This window comes from Camelus bactrianus, chromosome 9 (genome assembly GCF_048773025.1).
Source record: "Camelus bactrianus isolate YW-2024 breed Bactrian camel chromosome 9, ASM4877302v1, whole genome shotgun sequence".
Taxonomy (NCBI): domain Eukaryota; kingdom Metazoa; phylum Chordata; class Mammalia; order Artiodactyla; family Camelidae; genus Camelus; species Camelus bactrianus.
In genome coordinates this window covers 5724467-5750232 of record NC_133547.1, presented here as the reverse complement: position 1 = coordinate 5750232, position 25766 = coordinate 5724467, and the positions used below count along the sequence as shown (strand labels likewise).

Below are 25766 nucleotides of genomic sequence, written 5' to 3'. Positions count from 1 at the left end.
TCTCTCCCAAGAGGCCTTGGTGAGTTCAGAGTAAGGAAGGGCAGGGGCGTTCTCTTAATTTCTCCTTCCCCTGCACCAGGCCCTGAGGGGACACCCAGGTGAGCTGGATGGACAGTCTTGGTCAAGGGTAAAGGGGGTGTTGTAAAGGTAAAGGTCAAGGGTAAAGGGTAAAGGAGGAATGGGTTGGGTATTGACAGGTATTTTTTTTAGGGGAGGAGAGGGGACGGCGGAAGTGAGAGTAGTTACAAGTGATCACCTCATTCCCAGCAGTGTGCCTCTAGCCTACAGGTGCGCCTGCCCTGTGCTGAGTCCAGTTTACAGATGGGGACACTGAGGCTGTGAGGCAGAACAGACCAGGGCAGTATCTGAGCGCATAGGGGCCAGCCTCTGCGGGGAGGGCATAGGGCAGGCCGCGAGTGGAAGGATGAACAGTGCCCAGGTGGTGCTCCCGACAAGGCTTCGGACGGGAGGCAGGTAGGGGAGCAGAGGATGCGTGCCCGGTACCTTTGGGCTGGCGGAGTTGTGGCTGGGCGACTGACCAGGACTGCGGTGCGCGCAGACCTCACCGGGCCGCGACGCTGCCTCAGAGGAGGGGCGTGGCTTCGAGCTGCACACGTCAGGAGGGGGTGGGGTTTGGCGGGAATTTGCCCACAAGTGGACTAGGCCACCGCCCAAATTGGAAAGAGGGGGCGTGGCCGGTGCCCCTGTGGGAAGAACGGGGAGTGGCCTCCCCTATTTGGACGGGAGGGGCGTGGCCCGGCTCGGAGCGCGGCGGCTCTGGGCCTGCGCGCGCCGGTGTCAGGGGTCACGGCGGCGTGGGCTGTGGCGGGAAACGCTGTTTGAAGCGGGTGAGTTACGGGAGAAGGGGAACTCCAGGGGACTCGGCCTGGCAGGGCAGGGGGCTTGACAGAGGGTTGTGAGGGGTCGCTTGCGGTGTGGCGGCGGGAGGGATCCTCTTGGCTCCGGAGTAAGCGGAAGAGGGACAGGGGCCAGTGGTCGTGGGCGCGTGTGCGGGGCGCTTGGGAAGTTGACGGGGGTCGGGGGGACTCCCCACGACGTGCAAGTGGCGCATGCGCTGGGCATCGGGCTCGGGGAACTGGTTTAGAGACGCAGCCCGGAGGGTCTTTGGGGCCACGGGTTCCGGAGACAGTGGGAACTCAATGGTGCACATGGGGGCATAGTGTCATCTCTTATTCACTAAATATTGAGTACTCTGTACCAGGCAGTGTTCTAGAAGCAGGGGCTACAACCCGAATAAGTCAGAAAAGGCCCCCTTCTAGGGGGAGACAGACAGTAGACAAGTAACAAGTAATAACGATAAAGCAATGCTTTCAGCCTGGTGATACGTTGTCCCAAGTTAAGTACAAGAGAGTAGTCTGCTTCTTTAGCTAGGGTGGTTAGGAATCGTCTTTCTGGGGAAGTGACATTTGAGAGAGTAGACAGCCACATAAAGAAAGATCCAAGCAGGGAAATCATCAAGTGAAAAGGCCTCGAAGAAGGAAGGAGCTTGGTGTTTGTAATTGGAAGGAACAGGTGAGGCTGGAGACATGATGGGGAACCAGGTCCTGTAGAGCCTCTTAAATCTCGGTGTGGGGGGTAGCTTTCATTCTTGGCTCCATAGGGCGCCATGGGAGGTTTTGAGCATCAGAGCAACATGACCCTTTCCTGTGTTTTAAAAAACCTCGCTGCTGATCAAAGATGGGATTGGAGCAGAAGCAGGAGTGGAAGGAGGGAGGCCAGTTAGGAGGCAAAGAGGGGGCGGTAGGTGGCCCCACCCTCAGCGCAGGTGGGGAGAATTCATCCAGTCGAGGTTGTTCTTGAGCTTTGAGCCAGCACGACTGAGAGAGTAGGGAGGAGGGGAGCCCAGGATGACGGGTTTGCGGTTTGAGCAACAAGCTGGAGGGAGAAGGCTGAGGGAGGGCAGGTTTGGAGGTGCCACCCTGAGGGCAGAGCTTAGGTGCAGTGAGTGGGCAGGGGGATGTCAGTATCTCGGGTTCATAGCCACACCGATTCCAGGAACCTCTCATTGCCTTTTCTCTGCCTCCTTCCTGCACTTCAACCCTTAGAGAGGTTCCTTCCTGACTCCGGAGGCCTTTGGCATGCCCTTCCCTCCTGCAATACTCTCCCCCTCTTCAGTCCTTCAACCAACTGCTCTTGGGGCAGGGCCCTTGCTGGGCACTGGGGAGGGGATGAGAATTCAGTTTGGTCGGGGGAAGGACAGGCGATCTCAAGCCAGAGTCCCCTGAGCTGCAAGGAGGCAGTGCCAGTCTTTGGGAGCCCAGAGAAGAAGCTGAGGGCTCAGGGCAGACTCGCAGAATCAATGACACTGGAGAGGAGTCTAACCCTACACACCTTGAAGTGGCCTGTGTTCCAGGCACTGTGCTGGGTGATCCTGGGGACCCCGACTCTGACCCCTGTTTTTGAGGAGTTCCCAGCCCGAAGCTGACAGGGCTCGGACAATAACGAAAGTGCCCCAAGGCACTGTGGGAGCCCTGCGGGGCAGCTGATCAGCCTAGAGGAGCTGAACCAGAGCTGAGTCTCTGAGGATGCAGAGGAGTTTGGTGGCCAAGAAAAAGGAGGATTTCATCTAGCAAACACCTTTCAAGAGCAGGCCCATGCTAGGCGACACTGGGGATCCAGAGAAGCATCAGCCCTGCCCTGCCCTCCAGTGGTCCCTGTCTGGCGAGAGAGTCAGACACAAGTCCACATGGTCCCAGCCCACGACAAGGGCAGCGGGAGTCAGGGAGGCCCAGAGGAGGGACAAAGCCAAAGCAGGGGAAGAGGGTAGTTTTCTAGGGGCCATGAGTGACTAGGTACATGTGTAATTATTTAATCAATCCCTCAGCAGGTGTGTGAGGGCCAAGCTAAAGGGGTGAGTGAGCAGAGGAGTATATCCTCAGTCTGTCTCCCCTACTGGGCAGAGGGCAGTTCACCCAATATCTCTCCCAGCGCGCCTGGAGCCCCACCATCTCAAGTACTGGTTAACAGTGGGGCTCTGGAGACAGCCTGCCTGGGTCTGAACCCTGGCTCTGCCCTTCTGAGCTAGCTGTGCCACCTCAGGCAGGTGGCTGCACCTCTCTGGGCCTCGGTTCCAGTCACAGTGTTGGAGGGTAATAGCCGCACCTCCCTCAGAAGTTGTGACAATTCTGTGAGTCCTTTCATTCGTTCTTCAGAAAATGTTAATCGCGCACGTCCGCAGTCCCAGGCTCTCCCCTGATCACATGAGATAAAGCAGTAAACAATAGGCAAAACCCGTGCTCTCACAGCGTTCCCATTCTCCTAACGCGGGACAGACAGTAGGCTAAATAAGCAGGGTTGAGCAGCCTTCGAATCCCTGGAGGGCCCAATTCCACACAGATCGCTGCCGCCACCGCTGCCACCCCAGGCTCTGATTCAGTACTTCTGGGGTTGGACCTGACAATTAGCACTCTGACGAGTTCCCACCAGAGGCCCAAGCCGCAGGGCGGGGGAACCACACTTTGAGAACTCTAAGAACTGACAGAGTGCACTGGGCAGCGACAAGGGCCAGCAAGAAAAATAAAGCAAGGGAAGGGGTTAGAGAGTATCAGGATGGGGCAGCGGGGCTGAAGTTTTAAATGGGCCTCACTGAGAAGATGACAGTTGAGCAAAGACCTGAAGGAGGGGAGGAGGAAGCCATAGAGACGTCTAGGAAAAAACATTTGTCAGGACAAAGGGAAGACCTTGGTTCTGAGGTAGGATCAAACCTGGAGCCTTTAAGGAGTGGAGAGGAGGCAAGGGGCCAGAGTGAGCAAGGGGGAGAGGGTGGGAGGCGGTGTCCTGAAGGGGAAGGCGGAGGTGATTGTGCAGGGTCTTTTGGGCCACGATGAGGACTTTGCTTTAATTATGCACCAGACAAGAGCCACGGACAGGCTCTGAGCAGAGGAGGGGCCGGATGATCTGAAGTATTTGTACAGGACCCCTTTGTCTGCCGCGTGGAGAGTACGCTGAGGGGCAGGGTGGACGGAGGGAGACCCCAGGACAGGCTGATCATTCATTCAACAGCTATTGCTCTCTCTCGAGCGCCCTCTGTTGGACAGTTAGTGTTTTTGACACCTGTCAGACCGGTGAACAGAGCTGTATCCCTGCCCGCGCTGAGCTCATTTTCCAGCAGGGGGCGCCAGACAAACAGCAATGCGCAAAATAGAGGCGAACCATCTTAGGGGGCCACAGGGACCAGACTGGGAGCCTTGCAGGAGCCGCCAAGCAGTGGGACTCCTGTCTGTTGGAAGACAGAGCTGACAAGAGTTGCAGACGGAGTGAGCTTGTGGTCTGAGGGGAAGAGAGAAGTTGAGGTGACTCCAAGGTTGTCAGCTTGATGAGAGTTGCCGCTTACTGAATTGGAGGAGACCATGGGGTGTAAGGAGCAGATTGTGGGGGGCGATCAGGAGTCCACCTTGGTTGTCAGAGGTGCCTGAAGGAACTTCCTCACAGGAGGGCAGTTGGATCAGTCAGCCTGGAACCCGGGCTGATATCTGGGCCTGAGACACAAAGGCATAGAGATGGCATTTAAAGCCATGAGATTGGGTGAGATGGGGTGAGGACATCGAGGGAGTGACGGTCACAGAGAAATGGACACTCATCGCCTTGTTATTGCTGGGTTTGCTCGCTGTTCAGTATTTGCTCCTGAAACGTCGAGAACGGGAGCGAGCACAGGGCCTGTGCTCCTGAGCCAGGGCCCCCTAGGGAGGACACCAGGGACCTCCCTTCTCATGCTGCCTCTCCTAACTGTGAGCCAAAGACGGCGCCTGGGGTAGGGAACTAGAGCAGGAACCTAGTTTCTGCTCCTGGGGACAGCTTCACTCCCACCGTGGCCCTGGCCACAGCCCACTGACCCAGGGCAGCCAGTCGCCCCCCTTCTGCCTCCCTCTGCCAGGCCAGTTCTGGCCACTCCTCTGGGCTCCAGTCAGCCCCGCCCCTTCTTCCCCCAAGTTCCGCCCCCCCGCCCCCGTTATAACTCTCAGCATCTCTGACTACTTGCGTGGCTGGAGCAAAGGCCTCCAAGCCTTTTCCTCCCCCTGAGATAAAGCACTTGTGTGCACGGTTCACATTCCAAACGCACAAAAAGAGTCGATTCAGAGTCTTTCTCCCCATGCAAGACTCGTGTGTGTGCGGTCACAGCGGCACGGGTCACAGGAGCGCAAAGGTACAAACAACCCTAACGGAAAAGCACAGTGTGAGCCAGCCATGCGGTAGGGAGGTACTCAGGCAGAAAGAGGAACCAGGCGCTGATCCTGATCCGTGCTGCAATGTAGGTGGACCTGGAAAGCATTATCCTCAGCCAAAGAAGCCAGACGCTAAAGGACAGATTTCTAAGACTCCATTTCTAGGAAATGCTTAGTATAGGCAAATCCACAGGGACAAAGTGGATCAGTGGTGCTTTGAGCTGGGGGAGGATGGGGGGGTGTCTCTTTTTGCATTGATGAAGGTATTCTAAAATGGACAGCGGTGATGGTTGCACAAGTCTGAATATACTGAGATCATTGAAGTATACACTTTTAATTTATTTTCTTATATTTTTTTAACGTTCCAAAATGGGCTGCTTATTTGCTCCCAATAAATTGGTGGGCAGTGAGTTAAGAAATCAGTGTGGCTTGGGTGGGTGAGTCACTCTCAGGGAGGGCTGACACATATACTTTTTAAGTGTGTAAATTGTATGGTGTATGAATTAGATCTCGGTAAAACTATCTCCCATTCTAGCCACCCCCATGAAACCAGTGTGGCCAGTTTGGTACCTATCCTTCCAGAATCATGTATTAAAATCCCACATCTTTATTTATTAATTTTTTAAAAATAGACTTTATTTTTCAGAGTAGTTTTGGGTTCACAGCAAAACTGAGCAGAAGGTACAGAGATTTCCCATATACCCACCGCTGTCACACATGCATAGAGTGCCTGCTGTCAACATCCCCCACCCCCAGTGGTGATTTTGCTACAATCCATGAACCTATATTGACACTTCATTATCACCCAGAGTCCATAGTTTACATCCGAAAGCCCACATCTTTAGATAAACTCTCCCACCCACCTTGTAATACTGCTATCTTTACCTTATGTATTTCCCTCTGACTTTTTTTTGGAAGCTCTAGAATTTTTGTTTTAGTTGAAGTATAGTTGATCCCTCCAACTTCGTATTTTGAAAAATTCTAAGCCTGCTGAGCGGTTCCAAGGCAAGTTCAATGAATAGCCATGAACCCTTTGCTGGATTCACCAGTTAAGGTGCTGCCCCACTTTTTTTTTTTTTTAATTAGTTTATTTTTTAACCAGTCTCTCTCTCTTCTTTTTTATTTTTTATTTTTTTTTTGTGGAGGGGAGGTAATTAGGTTTTTATTTAATTTATTCATTTTAGTGGAGACACTTGGGTTTTAACCTACGACCTCATGCATGCTAAGCATGTGCTCTACCGCTAAGCTACACCCTCCCTCCTCCACTTGTTTTATCTTGACACACTCCTTTTATTTTATTTATTTTTGGGGCTGAACTATTTGCAGGTTGTAGTCATCATGATACTACAGTAGAGTTATAATCAAGCCATTTAACATGAGACGATACTGTTATGGTCTTATGTGTTTATTTATTATTTTTTAACGGAGGTACCGGGGATTGAACCCAGGACCTCGTGCATGCTCAGCACGGAGACGGTACTGTTATCCCGTAGACAATCCTTACCCAGTTTGCCCAGTTGTTCCAGTAACATCCTGCAGAGCCCTTTTTGGTTTTTCAGTCCATGATCTGATCTGGGATCACACCTGGCATTTAGTTGGCATGACTACACAATCTCTCCTTTAATCTAAAATAGTTTCCTGGCCATTTCTACCCCCTTCGTGACGTTGACATTTTTGAAGTTTCCATCTTGCAAGCCAGTCTTTACTTTGGTTTGATTGTTTCCTAATGACCAGAGTCAGGGTAAACATTTTATTAGACTTTTTTTTTTAATGTGAAAGCTAACACCCTTAAGTGCACTTTGCTTTCTCTACCTAACAATGGGTCTTTGAGAGTCCTCTGTATCAGTACGTGGTGAGCTTCCTCATTCCTTTATAGAGCTGCATAATATTCCATGGGACAGAATTAATAGAACTTATTTAAACAGTCCCCCAGGAGAGGACATTTAGGTGGTTTCCAGTCTTTTGCGACTGCAAACAATGCTGCCGGAAATAACCTTACAAATGAAGCTTTTCATTATATGATAGTAGATCTGTAGCATAAACCCCTAGATGTGAAATTGCATCCTCCCCACTTTTATGTTTTCACTTGAGGTGCAATTTACATTTGGTGAAACGCATAGGTCTCAAGCATAGAGTTGGATGGACAGTGCATTTCCGTCACCCCAGAGAAAAACCTCCTGCCCCTTCCCAGTCAGTCTCTCCCCAGAAGCGGCCACTGGCCTGATTTCCAGCACCACAGGTGAGCTTACTCCATCCTAGAACTTTGTGTAAACGGCATCACACAGCTTATACTCTCTTCTTAACGGAGGTGAAATTAACCATTTTAAAGTATACAGTTAGTGGCATTTAGCGCCTTCACAGCCTTGTGCAGCCACCACCTCTAGTTTCAGAACATTTCCATCACCCAAAAGGGAACCCTGTACCCATTAGCAGTCACTCTCCATCCCCCTAGCATGTACTCGTGTGTCTGGCTTCTTTTACGTGTGTTTTTGAGATTCGGCCGTCCTGTGTGTGTATCAGTAGCCATGTCCTTCTTAATGCTGAGAAGTATGTCGCCAACATTTGCCATGACACACCCTCAGTCAGTTCAGAATTTTTCTGTGCTGTATTTGTTAAGGTCTAGGCTAACCTGCTATAACAAAGAGACACCAAAGCAAAGTGGCCCAGGCAACATACATATTTATTTCTCCCCATAACCATCCAAAGGGAGGCAGCTCTGCTCCAGGAGGTGGTCAAGGGCCCAGGTTCCTTCCATCTTGTAGCTCTGCCTTCCCTTCAGTGTTGTCCTTGTCCCTGTGGTCAAGGTTGGCTCACTGCCACCACACCCATGCTGTAGCCATCGGGAAGGGGGAAGAGGCTGGAGGACAGGCTTCCTTTTAAGGCTGCCCCTGGGGGAGGGTATAGCTTAGTGGTAGAGCAGGTGCTTAGCATGCACAGTGTCCTGGGTTCAATCCCCAGTACCTCCACTTAAATAAATAAACCTAATTACATTCCCCCACCAAAAAAGAAAGAAAGAAAGAAAGAAAGAAAGAAAGAAAGAAAGAAAGAAAGAAAGAAAGAAAGAAAGAAAGAAAGAAAGGAAGGAAGGAAGGAAGGAAGGAAGGAAGGAAGGAAGGAAGGAAGGAAGGAAGGAATAAAGAAAGACCCTTAAAAGGTTTAATTAAATGACAATGGAAAAAATAGGAAATAAAAATTAAAAAAAAAAAAAGGCTGTCCCAGAAGCTGCACATCTCACAGTCACCCTCAGTCCATGAGAGAACTTGGACATGTGACCAGCCCTGGCTGTGCACCTTGGGAAATGTGGTCTCACGTTGGGCTGCCTGTGGCAGCTCCAAGGCAAAGAGTCTGTTGGAAAAAGGACCAAGGGAAGACTGGATGTGGGGGGACAGTTCCTAGATCCACAGGTGATCTCTCCAACTGGGTCCTCCCAGCTGGGTCTGGGTCCTCCCAGCTGGGTCTGGGTCCCCTTTTGGTTCCCATAATCCCCTCCATCTTAGCCTGATGCTGGGAGACAAGTATTTTTTTTAAACTTTTTTCTTTTTTTTAGTAATTTCAAACTTACAGGGGGGTTGAAAGAATAAGAATAGTATGAAGAACACCTATAAACTCTTTACCTAGGTTCCCATTTTAAGGTTTACCCTATTTACTTTGTGTTTTTTGTTTTTGTTTTTTTAATTTTGGTGGGGGGGATAATTAGGTTTATTTGTTTAATTTTTTTAAACGGAGGTACTGGGGATTGAACCCAGGACCTCGTGCATGTTAAGCCTGCTCTCTACCGCTGAGCGGTACCTGCTCCCCCATTTACTTTGTGATTTGCAAGCATGCACGTTTTTTCTCCTATGTGTACGTATGCACACTTAAATTTTTTTTTCAAAGTAGCTTGCGTATATTGTGGCCATTTGCCCTTAAATACTTGAGTGTGCATTTCCTTAGCATATTCTCTTACTGACCCATAGTCAAGTTACTGACTTAAATAGGTTTAGCCTGAATACAGTCTTTTGTCTAATCTAGTAGAGGATATGTACTTTTTATCAATATATCTTGTCAAAATATACCCTCCAAATAACTCTGTATAGGTTGCAATTAAGAAAACATATACAAATAGTCTCTATTTGGTTTTTGTGTTGGCTGTGTTGGATCCTGGATGGGGGCTTGGTTAGTATAAAGGGCATTTTGGGGACAATTGGAGAAATTGAAAGATGGACTTTTTTTTTTTGAGGTATAGTTGATTTAAAATTTTGTGTTAGTTTCTGGTGTACAGCATAATGATTCAGTTATATTATATATATTCTTTTTCATTTGGACTCTTTTTAAAAAAATTATTGAGTCCATGTTAAATATCCTGGATTTGGTCATTGCACCATGCTTATTTAAGAGAATGTCCCTGTTCTTCAGAGACAGTGCTAAGGTATGCAGGGGTCAAGGGGCATGGTCTCTGCAACTAACTCTCAAATGGTTCTGGGAAAATAAGTCATAATATGACATGCACAGTTATATATGGTATGGGGTTGTGAAAACAAATACAGCGATATATTGACACTTGGGGAATCTGGGAGAAGGGCATATATGAGTTTGATGAGTTTGAAATGGCTTCATAATAAAAAGGATTCTTTTTTTTTAAACTGTAGTCGATTTACAATATCACCAGAAATTGACACAACACTGTAAACTGATAGAACTTCAGTTAAAAAACAAAACAACAGTGTTACTAGTTCCTGGTGTACAGCAGAGTGATACAGTTATACATGTTTATATATTCTTTTTCATCTTCTTTTTCATTATAGGTTATTACAAGATGTTGAATGTAGTGCCCTGTGCTAGCAGTAGGACCCTGTTGTTTATCGATTTTGTATGTCGTAGTGTTTATCTGCAAATCCCAAATGCCTAATTTATCCCTCCCCTTCTCCAAAAGGATTCTTGTTTTTGGCTTGTTGTCAAGTGGGATGGGGAGCCTCTGAAATGCTTTGGGCTGGGAAGGGACCTGGTGGGATTTGTGTTTCACACTACCCGCCCCACCCCACCCCGGCCCCCAGCGCAGGGACTGGCCTGCAGGAGGTGCTTCCCAGCTGATTGTCCAAGGAAGGCCTGGGCTGATGGGGAGAGGGGCAGGCGAGGGCCTCAAGGGCAGAGGATTCTGGGAAGAGAGGGCCGTGCTGAGGACCAAGCCTGTGATGAGGAGAGAGGGTGGAAGCCATGTAAGGCAGGTGCCAAGGGGTCGGCAGTGGGGCAAGCAAACAGGACAAAGGATGTGGGGGGCTTGAGCATGTGAGGAAAGGCTTAAACTGAGGTGGTCGTTGCCTGATGACTGCTGAGCATCTGGAGGGTGCCAGCACCCCTGCGGGGGCAGTGGGGGTAAGGGATGGAGAGTCGTGTCACTCTTCAGGGACTCTGGGAATTCAGAGGCTGGTGGTCCAGGTGGGTCCCGGTGGGTACTCGGGAGGCGGTGGAGAAGACGGGAGCCCTCACTCTGCCCCGCCTCGCCCCGCAGGATGGAGGGTAAGCGGCGACCAGGTCCAGGGCCCGGGGTGCCCCCAAAGCGGGCCCGTGGGGGCCTCTGGGACGAGGATGAGGCCTACCGGCCATCACAGTTCGAGGAGGAGCTGGCGCTGATGGAGGAGATGGAGGCGGAGCACAGGCTGCAGGAGCAGGAGGAGGAGGAGCTGCAGTCGGCCCTGGAGGGGACTGCGGACGGTGAGGCCTGGACCGGGACCCCTGCACCCCCACCTGTCGTGCCTCTGGCCCACTTGCAGTGCCCTAGAGCTGACCTTTGACCCCATGTCAGCATGCCACCTCTGTCACCTGCAGCTGCTCTTCTGACCTTGACCCTTGACTCCGCGGTCCTTCTGGAATTTCCCACCTGATCTAAAACACGACCTCCACCTGGCTTTCTTTCCCAAATCAGATGCCACCTGAGAGATGGTGGACTGTGCCGGGAGGGCGGTTCCTTATTTCTGAAGCAGGATCATGACTCCATGTCTCCCTGTTTCCCTCCCCGCATCCAGGGCAGTTCTCCTCGACAGCCATAGATGCCCGCTGGCTTCGGCCCTCCCCGCCCTCGCTGGACCCCCAGACAGAGCCCCTCATCTTCCAGCAGCTGGAGATTGACCATTACGTAGGTGAGTGTAGGGGGTGGGAGGAGGGGCCCTGGGCTTCTGGGGTGGAGGCTGGGCTGGTCAGGCCCTGTGACTCTGTGGGAGGAGGTGGGCACAGACAGTCCCTGCCCAGGTGACCAGGGCTGTGGCGGGGGGGCAGGGCCAGGGGTGCCCAGGGTCTGGCAAGGGGTTAAGGGGCATCCTGGAGGCAGGGGGCATCTTCCAACGGAGTCCTTAAGGTAGGAAGAGGTAGCTCCCTGCACAGGGGAGAGACGTGTGGTGTGGCATCCAGTTAGTCAGGAACAGCTGAGCACCTGTGTTGTCAGGCCCTGTTCCAGGCAGCCTGGGTCCCTGCTCTCAGAGGCCCACGTTCTAGAAGGAGAGGCAGAATTAAAAAGGAAGTGGAACATCGGGGTGGTGAGGGTTATGGAGGAGCATAAAGTAGGGTTGGGGTGCCAGGCCTCGCATCTCAGAGACCCGGGAAGGCCTCTCTTCGGAGGCGACAAGCACCATGGGGGTGTCTGGGAAAGCAGGGTTCTGGGCAGAGTGCCCTGCAGAGGGAGCAGGTCTGACGTGTTTAAGGAACAGCTAAGAGACCAGTGAGGCAGGAATGAGGGCCAAAGATGAAGATGGGCAGTCACCTGAGATCCTCTCGGCCCAGCAAGGCTTCAGGGCTCCATTCTGGGCAAGCTGGGAAGTCTTTGGTGATGCAGAGACCCACCCCAAGTTCCGACTTGCGTATTAGAAGGCTCCCCCATACGAGAATGAAAAGACAAGCTACAGGCGGGGAGGAAACATTTGCCATCCACATATCTGCCAAAGGACTGGTGCTGCGAATATATAAAGGACATTGGGATCTCAACAGAAGAAAAGTCCAGTTCAAAAGTGGACAAAAAACTTGGACAGACAGTTCACTAGATAAACACATGAGATGAGGCTCTGTGTCATCAGCTATCAGGGAAATGCAAATGACAGCCACTGTGAGACACAGACACACACCTGTTGGAAAGGCTAAAGTAAAATAAACCGACACCACCAAGTGCAGACAGGGATGCAGCTCACCGGGAACTCTGTGCACTCGGTGGGTTGCAGTTTGGTGCAGCCACTCTGGGAAACAGCCTGGCAGTTTATTACAGAGCTTAACCTACCTGTTTCTCATTTTTCTGGTGGTAATCTCATCTAATATTTGTTTTTTTTCCCCTGAGCTTTATTGCCATATAGGAGTTAAAGCTAGGGGTGGGGTGTAGCTCAGTGGTAGAGCATGTGCATAGCATGCATGAAGTTCTGGGTTCAATCCTCAGTACCTCCACTAACCCCCACCTCCAAAAAAAGTGAAACCTATTTTTACCATAGGACCCAGCAATTCCACCCCTAAATATTTAACCCAGAGAAACAACCTCCATTCAAACCGAAACCATGAATGTCAATGGCTCTGTTCATAACCACCCCAAACCTGGAACAGCACACACATCCCCCAGCAGGTGGGTGAAGGGCTGAGCACAGCACACAGAGCTTCCCCACAATGAAAAGGAATAGACTATTCACCCATGAGGTGACAGGGATGGATGTCAGAGGTGTTATGCTGAGTGACAGAAGCCAGACACAACATACAGTGTGACTCCATTATGTGGATGGTCTTAGAAAGACAAAATGAGAATGACAGAGGACAGACGGGCAGTGCCAGGGGCTGGGGAGGAGGCAGGTATGAGTACAGCTCAAGGGGGCAAAAGGGCAGCTCAAGGGGGCTGTTTGGAGTGACGAGATCGTCCTGCACCCCCGTTTTGGCGGTGGTGACACGAATCTGTCTCTGCAAGTCCATAACACACACAAAGTCGATTTTCCTCTTGAAAATGTTTTTATTTGCAAAGGAAAGTAGAGGCTCCCTCTAGCCGTGTGGTGGGAAAAGAACTGTAGGGGGACAAGGGCGGAAACCAAAACCGAAGGGAGGCAGGCAGACCTTTGAGGATCCTGAGGGGCAGCCCCTGCCTCACCCTGTGACACCCCCAGGCCCAGCGCGGCCCCTGCCTTGGGGACCCCCACCATCCCAAGGTTCTGTGCCTGTGCTCCGAGCCTTCGGGGTCACCGACGAGGGCATCTCAGTCTGCTGCCACATCCATGGCTTTGCGCCCTACTTCTACACCCCGGCGCCCCCTGGTGAGTGATCCCGACCCAGAAGACCCCTCCCCCCAACTCCTGGCACCTGGAGCCCCCCTGCCCTTCTGACCAGCCCCCCACACCCAGGTTTCGGGCCTGAGCACCTGAGCGACCTGCAGCGGGAGCTGAATGGGGCCATCAGCCGGGACCAGCGCGGTGGGAAGGAGCTCACGGGCCCGGCCGTGCTGGCCGTGGAGCTGTGCACCCGGGAGAGTGAGTGGCGCCCCAGGGGCTGGGTGGGTGGCAGGGACTCCCTCCAGGCCTCTGGGCCGGTGCCAGCCTCCTCTGTCTGCAGGCATGTTTGGGTACCACGGGCACGGTCCCTCCCCGTTTCTGCGCATCATCCTGGCGCTGCCCCGCCTTGTGGCCCCCGCCCGCCGCCTCCTGGAGCAGGGCATCCGTGTGGCAGGCCTGGGCACCCCCAGCTTCGCGCCCTACGAGGCCAACGTTGACTTTGAGATCCGGTAGGGCCCCCTGCCTGGCTTCTCCAACCTTCGCCCCAACGCCCCTCCCCAGGCAGCCTCTCCCTGGTAACCATCAATCCCCTGCAGATTCATGGTGGACACAGACATCGTTGGCTGCAACTGGCTGGAACTCCCGGCCAGAAAATATGTCCTGCGGCCGGAAGGGAAGGTGCGTGGGTCCCCAGGGTTGGGGGGTGCCTAGAGCCTGGACCCTGTAGCTGCTGACCCACCTCGTCCCCGTAGGCCACACTGTGCCAGCTGGAGGCGGACGTGCTGTGGTCGGACGTGGTCAGTCACCCGCCAGAAGGGCAGTGGCAGCGAATTGCACCCCTGCGTGTGCTCAGCTTCGACATCGAGTGTGCTGGCCGCAAAGGTCTCTGCCTGGGCCCTGGGGGTCGTCCCTCCCCTGCTGCCTCTCTCTGGACAGTAGTGTTGTGCCAGTATCACCCTGGGAGTCCCTGTGCTTCTTGAGCTTACTTGGAGCAGGGGGTAAACACACAGTGGCTAGGTTATTGTAAGACTCGCAGCACGAAGGAGGGTGGTAGTGGAGAGTGACAGGGCCACTGCAGACAGGTGGGCAGGGAGGGCCTCAGGGATGTGGGAGGGACAATTTCACCTTGTGAAGAGGGACGGGCCCAGGTGTAGGGTGGGGAGAGCATTCCCCACAGCAAGAACAGCAAGTGCAAAGGCCCTGGGACAGGGCAGTGGGTAGAGAAAGGAGCAGACAGGCCCGGTGAGATCTAGGGGTGCCCCACCCTGGTGTGTAAGGAGGAAGCGTCGGGAGTCAGGTCCCCTGCCTCTCCCTCCTCCTTCCCTGTGCAGGCATCTTTCCTGAGCCCGAGCGAGACCCCGTGATCCAGATCTGCTCGCTGGGCCTGCGCTGGGGTGAACCAGAGCCCTTCCTGCGCCTGGCACTCACCCTGCGGCCCTGCGCCCCTATCCTGGGTGCCAAGGTGCAGAGCTACGAGCGGGAGGAGGACCTGCTCCAGGTGGATATTTTCAGAAGTACCTACCCAATCTTTCTTCCATGGGTGGGAGGGCTCTTGGGCTGCTCTTGGGGGTTTCCAGAACATTCCAGGAGTGGGGAGGCTCCATGGCAGGGGATGACCCTGGGAGGACAGCCCAGGTGACTCCGTGGGCTCCCACCTCAGGCCTGGTCGTCCTTCATCCGGATCATGGACCCCGATGTGATCACCGGCTACAACATCCAGAACTTCGACCTTCCGTACCTCATCTCCCGGGCCCAGACCCTAAAGGTACTGTGGACGGGTCGGGATGGCCTGCCCTCAGACACCCCTCTGGGGGCCCAGGGTGTGGGCGGCTCCAGAATCATCCCCGAAAGCCTGGTTCTGGCCCCCTCCCCACGCTGCCTATAGTCTGGAAGGTTCCTAGGACTTCGGCAGAGGCTAGGAGCATTCGTGGTCAAGTTAGAAAAGGGTCGTGTATGTGGAGGGGCAGAAGGAAGTGTGCAAGCCTGCAATGCTTTGTCCTCTAAGCTTTAAAATATGGCAGCAAAAAATAAGGAAAGGAGGGGTTTCTTCCAGTAGGTGCCCAAAGCCTGTTGCTCGATGAACCTGGGCGAGGCCGTGTGGGGCATGTCAGTTGACTAGCGCTGCTGTACGTAACAAAGCCCCACAGACGTGCGTCCCCTCTCAGTCTGCAGGCTGGAAGGCCAGTCAAGGTGTCTCAGGGTTGGTTCCTTTGGAGGCATCCTTGCTTCTGGTGCCCTCAGACGTGCCCGGGGTGTTCTCCCTGACTCTTCCCCGCATCCCCCCTCTGTGCGTGTCTCTGTGCTCCAATGTCCCCTTTTTCTAAGAACACAATCATTATGGATCAGAGCCACCCTCTGTTTTTTTTAAGGTTTATTTGTTTATTTATATTTTTAATGGAGGTGCTGGGGATTGAACCGTAGACCTCGTGCATGCTAAACACACTCTCTACCACTGAGCTATACCCTCCCCTCAAGGCCACCCTCTTGACCTCATCTGAACTTGATCCCCTGCAGAGACCCAGTTTCCAAGTGAGGTCCCATCCTGTGCAACAGGAGTTAGGACTGCAACGTCTTTGGGGGGGAGGGACACGGTTCAACCTATAACGGGGTACATTGTATTCTTTTCTTCCTTTTCTGTATGTTTGGCCAGTTTCATAATGGGAAAAACAACCACACTGACGGCCCCCAGTGGCTCCAAGGAGAAGTCCACCCCTATCAGCCTGGCGTTTCTAATTGGGCCTCCCTCCCCCTGCCCCAGCCAGGCTGCTCCCACCCCAGCTCCGGCCCCTCCGCTCCCCTGGTCCTGCCCAGCTCATTCTCCAGTGTAGATGCCTCCCCTGACCCAGACCCATCTCCACATGGCCCCCTGCTGTGTTCTCTCCTGGCCTCCCGCAGGCCCCCCACCCTGTGCACCCATTCCTTGCCCACCAAACTCAGTGTCGTCCCAAAATCTGCACTTCTGGCTCCCCATTTGGATGCAGCCCCCCATCCCCTGGGCACCATCCTTGCCCCTTTACCCCCACAGTGTCAGGCCCCAGATTCTCTATTCTTGCTGTCCTAGCCACCAGGGCTCCCAGCAGGAAGAGGGAGGCATCGTGGAGTGGTTTGGTCACTGTTCCTGGGGCTCAGCCCTGGGGCTGTTCCCCACTGCCGCCTGCATGCTGTGCCCCCATGCTGTGTCCCCAGGTGCCGGCCTTTCCCTTACTGGGCCGCGTGTCCGGTCTCCGCTCCACCATCCGGGACTCATCCTTTCAGTCGAAGCAGACCGGCCGGCGGGACAGCAAGGTGGTCAGCATGGTGGGCCGCGTGCAGATGGACATGCTGCAGGTAGGGCCAGGCCGGGCGGGGACCTGCCCTCCTGGGACCACGGCGGGGGCGCTGACGCCCACCCTGCCCCGCCCGCCCCAGGTGCTGCTGCGGGAGTACAAGCTCCGGTCCTACACGCTCAATGCCGTGAGCTTCCACTTCCTGGGCGAGCAGAAGGAGGACGTGCAGCACAGCATCATCACCGACCTGCAGGTGCCCGTGACCTCTGCCCCTGCCGCCCGCTGGCCAGAGATCTCTCACCACCTCCACCTGACCTCCGACCTCAGTCCCCCACCTCCCTTCCTGGCCTGGGACTTCTGCCTCCCACCTGTCTTCCTGACCTGCCCCTTAACCTTCTGCGCTCCACCTCCGAGCGTGCCCTGCAAATGAGACCCGTATCCCTAACCACTCCATGACCTCTGGCAAGGTGCCCTTTGCTCGGCTCTCCTGCCCCGACCAGTGGCCCATGCCAGCCCCTTAGAGCGCGCCCTTCTAACTCTGACGCTGTGTCTGTGCCCCTCTGCCTGCCACCGTCAGAACGGGAACGACCAGACGCGCCGCCGCCTGGCTGTGTACTGCCTCAAGGACGCCTTCCTGCCACTGCGGCTGCTGGAGCGGCTCATGGTGCTGGTGAACGCCATGGAGATGGCGCGGGTCACCGGCGTGCCCCTCAGCTACCTGCTCAGCCGAGGCCAGCAGGTCAAGGTCGTGTCCCAGCTGCTGCGGCAGGTCAGTGGTTGGAGCCCAGGGCAGGTCCCGCCCCTTGCCCTTCCCCCCCACCTCTGGCTCAGGCTCAGGGGTCCTGCCTGTGCCCAACCTCTGTTGCGCCTTCTTCCCTCCCAGGCCATGCGCGAGGGGCTGCTGATGCCCGTGGTGAAGACTGAGGGCGGTGAGGACTACACGGGGGCCACGGTCATCGAGCCCCTGAAAGGGTGAGGCCCAGCGGTGGGGAGCGGCAGGGGGAGAGAGGGGTCCCGGGCCTGACTCCTCCCCGCTCCCCAGGTACTACGACGTCCCCATCACCACTCTGGACTTCTCCTCGCTATACCCGTCCATCATGATGGCCCACAACCTGTGTTACACCACGCTCTTGCGGCCCGGGGCCGCCCAGAAACTGGGGTACAGCGACTTCCCTTGGCACGTGTACCCCGAGACCGCCCAGCGGCCAGCATCAGGCGGGGAGAGGCTGGGGACCCGGGGAGGAGCTGGGGACCCGGGGAGGGGAGGGGCCTGGCAAGAGGTGGGAGGATCCTAAGGGAGGGGTGGAGGAGGAGGAGCCAGGAAGGCCGGGCGTCAACCCTACCGTCTTCCACCCAGCCTGACGGAGGACCAGTTTATCAAGACGCCCACGGGGGATGAGTTTGTGAAGACATCGGTTCGGAAGGGGCTCCTGCCCCAGATCCTGGAGAACCTGCTCAGTGCCCGGAAAAGGTGGGCTCTTGAGTTTCCCCTGCCCAACCCTTCTCAGAGCCCAGACTTGCTTGGCAACCCCTGTGCCTCGTGGGGGCGCTTAGCCACATCTGTGCAGGAATTAGAACAAGGCACCTACTTGTTGAATTAGAGCAGGCAGCTCCCTTTAGCCCCTCTGCTGGGCACCTCTGTGCAGTGTGCAGCCTGCACAACCGTCCATGGCACCCCTTTCCAGAAAGGCATACTGACTGGTGCCCAGGCCTGGGTCACTCGTCTCCCACTGAGGCCTGAGATGTCCCCTGAGTGGCCTTTGCTCTCCACTCCTTCCAGGGCAAAGGCTGAGCTTGCCAAAGAGACAGATCCCCTGCGGCGGCAGGTCTTGGACGGTCGGCAGCTAGCGCTGAAAGTGAGCGCCAACTCTGTGTATGGCTTCACTGGTGCCCAGGTGGGCAAGCTGCCGTGTCTGGAGATCTCACAGGTGAGTGCACAGTGGCGGGTGGGGGACAGACAGCCCCCCTTGGGGAGAACCAGGGCTCTACCTGGTGGAGGGCGAGGCCCAAGTCTCCCCAACCCACCAGCGTTTTGGAGAGTGGACACTGGAGTGATTGGTTCACTGGTTGGCTCAACAAACACTTGCTACCCATATGCTGTGGGTTGGACCTTGTGCCCCGTGGGTCCAGCAGGTGACAAAGGGGACAAGAGTTCCTGCCCTCGTGCAGTGCCCAGCCCAGCGGGGACACAGATGGTGACAGCAGTAAACATGTATCAGTTGGTGGCAGGAGGGTAGAGCTCAGTGGTAGAGCGTGGGCTTAGCATGCACGAGGTCCTGGGTTCAATCCCCAGTACCTCTTTTTAAAAAACAAATAAGTAAATTTAAAAACCTAATTATCCGCCCCCTCCCCCAAAAGCAAGCAAGCAATTGATGCCAAGGGCTCTGTAGACAAAGTCTGGGAGGGATGGGGAGTGGCAGGGCAGGGCGTGGAGGGCAGAGGCCCAGGGACTGAGGGACAGAAACTTGTTCTTTCCATCTGTCCCACAGTCATGTGACAGAGCCCACGTCCCTGGCAGTCTCCACCCCAGCCCACCTCCTCCCTGGTCCCTGTTTAAGGGTAGGGAGAGCAGAGAGCAGGTTCCCTCCCTGCTCCCGATGGGAGAACAGGGCAGTGTCTCTGTCAGTGGGCTGTCACCCAGCAGTATGGTCAGGCTCCAGCACTTGATTTGCACAAGGGTCCCCCGTCCTGTCCCTGTGTGAGGACCCCAGTGAGGACGCTGGGCAGGTGCTAGGACGGTGCTGTGCTCTGAGAGGGAATGTGGGCAGGAAGGATCACTGCCTCCCTCCCCACCCGTAGCAGTATCCTAGGCCTGTTTACCAGAGGCCACTGTGCTGCTCAGACCAAAAAACAGTTCCAGGGCAAGACCACAGAGGGCTTGAGTCTCTGAGGTTCTGCCAAGCTGGTATCAGTGCCTCAGCTCAGGGCCTGAGAGGTTCTTAGAAAGGTCTTCTGTCTAGCCCTCTCCCCTAGGGTTTGGGTCACTGCCCATGCCAGACTTGGTTACCTCCAGCCACGGGGAGCTCCCTCCCTCCCTGAACATTGTGTCAGTCTGCTCTGGGTGGGAGGCTTGGAAGAATTGGCAGTGGGCAGGCCTTGTGCTTGGGAGAGACCCGTGCACACACCTACCTACTTGCAGTTCAGATCCAGTGATTCACTAGAGGGACTTGGAGAACTCAGAAAAGAGCTGTTACACTTGTGGTTATGATTTATTACAGTGAAAGGAGAGGGATTGAAATCAACCAAGGGAAAGGCAGAGTCCAGGGAGACCAGGCACAGGCTTCCAGTTGTCTGTCCCAAGGGCGGTCCCGCAGACACCACTTGGTTCTCCCGGCATTCCTGTGTGACCTCATACACGTGGTACTGCCCCTCAGGGAAGCTCACCTGAGCCTTGGTGTCCTGGGTGTTTATTGGGGGTCAGTTACACATGCATGGAGCACCCATGTGACTCCATCTCCAGTCCCTCCAGAGGTTAGGCTGATACCGTGTGGCCAAAGGTCCCCACCATAAATCACGTTGTTAGCATAGATCACTTGGTGTGACCCAAGGTCCAGGTCAGCAAAGACACTTATCAGACAGGACATGCCAAGGGCTGAGAGGTTCCCTCCCAGGAGCCAGCCAAGAGCCGAGCCTCTCTTAGGGTGAAGTCAGTCCCTTACTGTTGGCCACCCTTACCCCTCTTATGGGCCTTTCACAGTCCCTGGGGGCCTCCCCCAGCCTGCTCGGAGGAAAGAAGTGGATGTTTGGCTGCCAGGTTCCAGCCCCTAAGTGAAGACCAGGCAGGAGGGTGCAGTTTTTCTCCCCCTGGTCCTTCCTCATCGGGGCTGCCGCTTCCTGGCCTTGTCTCTGTCTTTTCCCTCTCAGCCCCTTCCCTTCTGTCTGTTTCTGAGCCTCTTTCCCTATTTCTGTCTCTCAAGTTTATGGGGGCAGGGAGGTGGGATAATAAAAAAAAATACTGACTCATTCCAGAAAAAGATGAGGAAAGAAAAAGGAACATAGAACAGGTGGAACAAATAGAAGACAGTTCGTACAACGGTAGATTTAAGCCCAGCTATAGTCAGTCATTACACTAAACATAAGTGGCCTCAATGCTCTAGTTAAGCACAAGGATTTTCTACCTGGATCCAAACAAAAGAGAAGAGTCAAACCCATTTCTCCTTAGTGTGTCCCTCCTCATCCCCTAGCCTCGGTTTCCTTATTTGTAAAATAAACTTGTTGGAAAGGAATAGTCTCTCCATGGTGCTGGTACAAGGCCTCTACCTTGGGGACGGTGTTTGACAGTGTGTAGGGTCATTTCTGGTTGCCCAAGGATGAGAGGGGCAGCACTGCTGGCTTTCCGGGGGGAGGGCAGCCAGGAATGTCAGTGGTCCTGCACCACAGAGAGCTGCCCACAATACCACCGGGTGTCTCAGCACCTCTGTGGAGAGAAGCTCTGAGCTGATGGCCTCTTGTGGCTCCAAACTTTCCACCACTCATATGCTGCAGTCAGTTCCTCCTCTGTGCCACCAGCTTTGGACCAGCAACCCAACACTTCTTTCCAACAGACCATTAAGGAACAGCTCAGTAGCCCTGTTTTGCAGATTTGGAAACAGGCCTAGAGAGGTGGAATGGCTCACCCATTCCCACACCCGCAGAAAGCAGCGGAGGTGGGACCCCAGCCTGTGTTCCCTGCAGGTCAGCCCCTGGGCCTTCACTCTGCGTGATTCTCTCCCCAACAGAGCGTCACTGGGTTCGGGCGCCAGATGATTGAGAAAACAAAGCAGCTCGTAGAGTCCAAGTACACGGTGGAGAACGGCTACAGTGCCAACGCCAAGGTCAGGGCCTCCAGGCCACCCGTTGCTGCCTGAGATGGACCTGGGGCTGGTGCTGGGGGTGCAGGGGCCACTGGCACCGCCGGTCACATGCGCCCCTCCCCAGGTGGTGTACGGCGACACTGACTCTGTCATGTGCCGATTCGGCATCTCCTCTGTGGCTGAGGCGATGGCCCTGGGTCGTGAGGCCGCAGACTGGGTGTCTGGCCACTTCCCTTCACCCATCCGGCTGGAGTTTGAGAAAGTAAGTTGGGGGGGGTCCAATCTGGCGTCGCAGGGGCCATCCCTGCCTGTTCCTGAGGAAGTCTCAGGACTGGACCTCGGCCCCCACAGGCTTAGGTCTAAGCCGCGACTTCCCCCAGGTCTACTTCCCATACCTGCTCATCAGCAAGAAGCGGTACGCGGGCCTGCTCTTCTCCTCCCGGCCCGACGCCCATGATCGCATGGACTGCAAGGGCCTGGAGGCTGTCCGCCGGGACAACTGCCCCTTAGTGGCCAACCTCGTCACCGCCTCGCTGCGCCGCCTGCTCATCGACCGGTGTGTGGGACCCCCACCCCCACCTGGAGCCCGGACCCTCCTCCCTCGGGCCCTGAAGCCTGGCCCCCAGCCCATCCTCCCCTGGGGACACAGGTGTCAGGCCCAGCCCTTCCTCGGTGGCCGCGCGGTGGAAAGAGTGTGGGGTTGGACAGCTGTGGGTTTAAGCCCTACTACCTCTGCCACTTGGCAGCCTGTGGCCGGGCAGGGACCCTCCCCGCCCCCGGAGCTCATCCTGGTCCCCCAGCCTTGGGCCGCAGAGGTGCCAGCCTGGCCCCGCCCCCCGGCATTAGCTGGTGACGCACACCTGTCCTCCCCAACAGAGACCCGGCGGGGGCTGTGGCGCATGCGCAGGACGTCATCTCCGATCTGCTGTGTAACCGCATCGACATCTCCCAGCTGGTCATCACCAAGGAGCTGACCCGCGCTGCCTCCGACTACGCTGGCAAACAGGCCCACGTGGAGCTGGCCGAGAGGTCCGCCCAGCGCGGGAGGGGGCGGGACCTGCCAGAAATAGCCCTACTCTTGCCAGCTGGGCCCACCACTTCCTACTCCCCCGCCCGCCCCTGCCATCCCACCTGCCCTCACCCGCCCCGCCGCCCCGGTCTCCCCGCAGGATGAGGAAGCGGGACCCCGGGAGCGCGCCCAGCCTGGGCGACCGTGTCCCCTACGTGATCATCAGTGCCGCCAAGGGCGTGGCCGCCTACATGAAGTCCGAGGTCAGGCCCACCTGGGCTGCCCGCGCCCGCTCAGCTCTCCTCAGTTCTCACTTCTGCTTTCCAGGCCGGGCGGGGAGGGAGGGTGTTTCTCTCTGTGGGCCCCACGGGGCCTTGAGAACCGCCCCCCAACACACCCCTGGGAGTTGGCTCCCTGATGCTTGGCTCCCCGGGCCTCCCGGCGCCCTCTGGAGGGGCCCCCATTATTCGGCCCCCTCCTCGCTCCCTCCTGTAGAAAGGGGCCCAGCCTCACTGCGCACATAGAGTATCTGTCCAGCGACCTCTGTTTTGTGTGTCTGTTTCCAGCTCTTGGGTCTTCGCTCTTCAACTTGTAATTCCCTTGGATTCATACCTTCCTCCATCCTACCCAGATGTCCAGTGACCTCTGACCCCACACAGCCCCTTCCTCAGTCCCCAGCTCCTGTCCTGCTGCCTGGTGTTTGGGTTTCCAGCCTTCACACACCCCGCTGTGAATTCTGACCCTTCCTTGGTGACCCTAAGGCCCCTACCTATGGACCCCAGCATGGGTCACTGAGCCCATAGCCAGGCACCCCCACGACCTCTGACCCCATCTCAGCCTGTACCCAGTGACTGCTTCACACCATTGTCCCCATTCATGACTGGGGAGACCCTCCTCAGAGGCTCCCAGTGTCCAACAGCCCCCACCCCCCTGCCTGGCCTGGGGTTGCAGCCCCCTCCATTCTGACACCTGGGTGTGACCACGCCCGGCCTCTCTGCCCACAGGACCCCCTCTTCGTGCTGGAGCACAGCCTGCCCATCGACACGCAGTACTACCTGGAGCAGCAGCTGGCCAAGCCGCTTCTGCGCATCTTTGAGCCCATCCTGGGCGAGGGCCGCGCCGAGGCCGTGCTGCTGCGTACGGGGTGGGGGCACCCCGGTGGGGAGGGGGCTGGTCCTCAGGTGTCGGGGGAGGGCGCCAGGCCCACTGCCTGCCCTCACCTACAGGTGGGGACCACACGCGCTGCAAGACAGTGCTCACGGGCAAGGTGGGCGGCCTCCTGGCCTTCGCCAAACGCCGAAACTGCTGCATCGGCTGCCGAGCTGTCCTCAGCCACCAGGGTGAGCGAGGTTCTCCCCAACCCAACCCCTAACCGGGCCTTCCTCCCGACCCTGCCATCACCCGAAGACCCCAGCATTGGGCCCTCAAGCTGGCATTGCTGCCCGGATAGGCCCCAGCCCTTGGGTTGGGGGCTCCTATCTGCAGGCACCCCCATGAGGGTCCTGGGCCCCCCGCCCCGGGAGTTCCCCAGGGAGTTTTCTCCACACACTTGCTCCCTTGTTCTTTCATCTGTGGGGACTTTCAGGAGCCGGGATGGGCAGCGGGCGGGGAAGGGGCAGGGATGGGGTGGCCCAGGCCCTGGCTCAGCCCCAGCTCCCCCTTGCTGACCTGCGACCCACCCCCGCCCCATCCCAGGAGCCGTGTGCAAGTTCTGCCAGCCCCGGGAATCTGAGCTGTATCAGAAGGAGGTGAGTGAGGGGTCGGAGGAAGCGGGGAGGGACAGCTGTTGGGGGGAGCAGGGCGGCCCACTCAGCCCCGCCATCCCCAGGTGTCCCACCTGAACGCCCTGGAGGAGCGCTTCTCCCGCCTGTGGACCCAGTGCCAGCGCTGTCAGGGCAGCCTGCACGAGGACGTCATCTGCACCAGGTGGGCCCACCTGCTGGGGCCCCCAGCCTCACTCTGGCCGGACTGCCTAGGCACCTCCCTCCAAGCTCCCAAGGCCTGTGGATCAAAACCCTGGCTCCAGGGTGTTGGGCTCCAGCGCCCCACCCCACATCCCCTTCTGGCTGTGGGGGTCTTGCTGACTCTTGGTGTCCTGGCCAGTGCCCATCCCAGCCTTCCTGGGGGTGGGGGTGGGGGGTGCTGCTGAGTGGGGAGGGAATGGCCCCACTCCACACACACACACACACACACACACACACACACACACACACACACACAGAGGCAGGATCCTGGCCCCCTCCCCCAGGGCGGGGCCGGGCTTTCCCCAGGGAACAGGTGGGCGGGGCGGGTTCCCACGCCAGGTGCCAGGTGACAGGTGATATACGGCTGGTGGCCCAGCACCTCAGCGAGCACCCGCTGTTATCGGCTCCCCCGTGCCCACTGAGCAAACAGCCCGGCATGGGAGGGGGGTTGGGTGGGCAGCAAGCAGGGGCCAAAGTCCTGGGAATGGCCCCGACCTCACCGCTGGGCTGGGCCACGGGACTGTGGGGCGGCTCTGACCGCCCACCTCGCCCGCAGCCGGGACTGCCCCATCTTCTACATGCGCAAGAAGGTGCGGAAGGACCTGGAAGACCAGGAGCAGCTTCTGAGACGTTTCGGGCCCCCTGGTCCTGAGGCCTGGTGACCTCTGACCTCAGCTGACTTCCCACGAGGGCCTTGGGGAGGTGGGGATTGGTGGAGAATTTAATAAAGTTGAGATATTTTGTTACCGAGTGCTTTGTGGTCTCTGGGGGGATGTGGTCCACTAGTATAAGCCCTGGATCCCTTCACCCTCCCTGCAAGACCCCTGGGCTCCCGCCTCGGCCGCCAGCCCCATACAGCCCGGGCCTGCCTCAGTCTCCCCCCCCATCCCCGCCCCATGACCCCTCCTTCGAGGCCTTGAGTGAGCATCTAGCTCCTCTCCGCCCTCCAGGTGCTGACCTGTTTCCTCCAGGCCTGGGGCAGCCCCTGGCTCAGAGGCTCCCACTCCCCGGAACGACCAGGGGACCCCCCCTTCCGTGTCACACACCCACAATGTTTCCACCTCGGGGTCCTCACCAGCTTTGGGCCTGGGTTTTCCTCAGGGACCCCCGCCCAATCCACGTCCACTCGGAGAGCCTGACCCCACCTCCCAGCTGGCCTTGTGACACCTCCAGGGCTCAAGTCTGCTGTCCGTCTCCATGTGCCCCCCCAGCCCCCCAACCCACTCCTCTCCGGCTCCTGGGTCCAGAGCCCCACCTTCACTGACCACAGGACCCCTTGGCCCCTTTGTTAGTTTTTCAGGGTGCCCCCAAGTCCAGCTTCTCTCCCATCTCCACCCCTCAGCCCGGGGA

General features: G+C 56.4%; 1 protein-coding gene across 1 annotated transcript; it reads left to right on the top strand.

The window, feature by feature from the left end:
* The first annotated feature begins 743 nt into the window (after positions 1 to 743).
* POLD1 (DNA polymerase delta 1, catalytic subunit) lies at positions 744 to 25162 on the top strand. The gene is made up of 27 exons (XM_010947021.3): positions 744 to 848; positions 10672 to 10874; positions 11186 to 11299; positions 13283 to 13429; positions 13517 to 13642; positions 13725 to 13893; positions 13981 to 14062; positions 14137 to 14266; positions 14716 to 14882; positions 15045 to 15149; positions 16571 to 16711; positions 16793 to 16903; positions 17228 to 17419; positions 17534 to 17622; positions 17693 to 17809; positions 18008 to 18121; positions 18431 to 18578; positions 21369 to 21464; positions 21568 to 21705; positions 21824 to 21999; positions 22320 to 22472; positions 22613 to 22715; positions 23457 to 23589; positions 23679 to 23792; positions 24148 to 24200; positions 24281 to 24378; positions 24973 to 25162. The coding sequence occupies exons 2-27, from the start codon at positions 10673 to 10675 to the stop codon at positions 25076 to 25078; spliced, it is 3324 nt and encodes a 1107-aa protein (XP_010945323.1). The 5' UTR covers positions 744 to 848; position 10672; the 3' UTR covers positions 25079 to 25162.
* Positions 25163 to 25766: the final 604 nt, after the last annotated feature.

Excerpts from the sequence above, each read along its gene's own strand:
- POLD1 (XM_010947021.3), top strand. The coding sequence starts at position 10,673 with ATGGAGGGTAAGCGGCGACCAGGTCCAGGGCCCGGGGTGCCCCCAAAG. Across the intron at positions 16,904-17,227 it reads GCATCATCACCGACCTGCAG|AACGGGAACGACCAGACGCG; the intron begins GTGCCCGTGACC and ends TGCCACCGTCAG. Across the intron at positions 17,623-17,692 it reads GTCATCGAGCCCCTGAAAGG|GTACTACGACGTCCCCATCA; the intron begins GTGAGGCCCAGC and ends CCCGCTCCCCAG.